Below are 284 nucleotides of genomic sequence, written 5' to 3'. Positions count from 1 at the left end.
AGATCTTCCCGCCATTCAGGGTGTAAAACTTCTCGCAGGGACTGAGCTCAGCTGTGGTCTGGATGGAGGCAGCGTCGGAGCCGCTGGAAGGTTCTGTCAGGCAAAAGGCGGCGAAGGTCTCCCCTGTCCGGAGAGCAGCACGGCTCAGCCCCCGGCGGCAGGCCTGGCGGGGATCTCTTCTCTGCTGCTTCGCTTGAGGGTGCTTCAGGTCAACCCCTGATGGAGCTCCAGAAAGGACCCTTCTTGCCAGCCAGCCAGCCAGCAAGCCCCACCCCCCCGGCTGA

At 63.7% G+C, this 284-nt stretch overlaps 1 protein-coding gene across 1 annotated transcript in view; it reads right to left on the bottom strand.

Annotated features, from left to right (window-relative positions):
• LOC107125630 (very long-chain specific acyl-CoA dehydrogenase, mitochondrial-like) overlaps positions 1-284 on the bottom strand; it is a 26,976-nt gene that overhangs the window by 12,348 nt on the left and 14,344 nt on the right. Inside the window, exon 7 of the mRNA XM_015429067.1 lies at positions 1-123. This exon is cut by the window's left edge and continues 3 nt beyond it. Within this exon, the coding sequence (XP_015284553.1) occupies positions 1-123 (123 nt within the window). The remainder of the gene's footprint in view (positions 124-284) is intronic.

Source organism: Gekko japonicus, unplaced genomic scaffold (genome assembly GCF_001447785.1).
Source record: "Gekko japonicus isolate JY-2015 unplaced genomic scaffold, Gekko_japonicus_V1.1 scaffold1727, whole genome shotgun sequence".
Taxonomy (NCBI): domain Eukaryota; kingdom Metazoa; phylum Chordata; class Lepidosauria; order Squamata; family Gekkonidae; genus Gekko; species Gekko japonicus.
The sequence above is the reverse complement of the archived record's forward strand: the minus strand, read 5'-3'. Positions and strand labels throughout refer to the sequence as shown.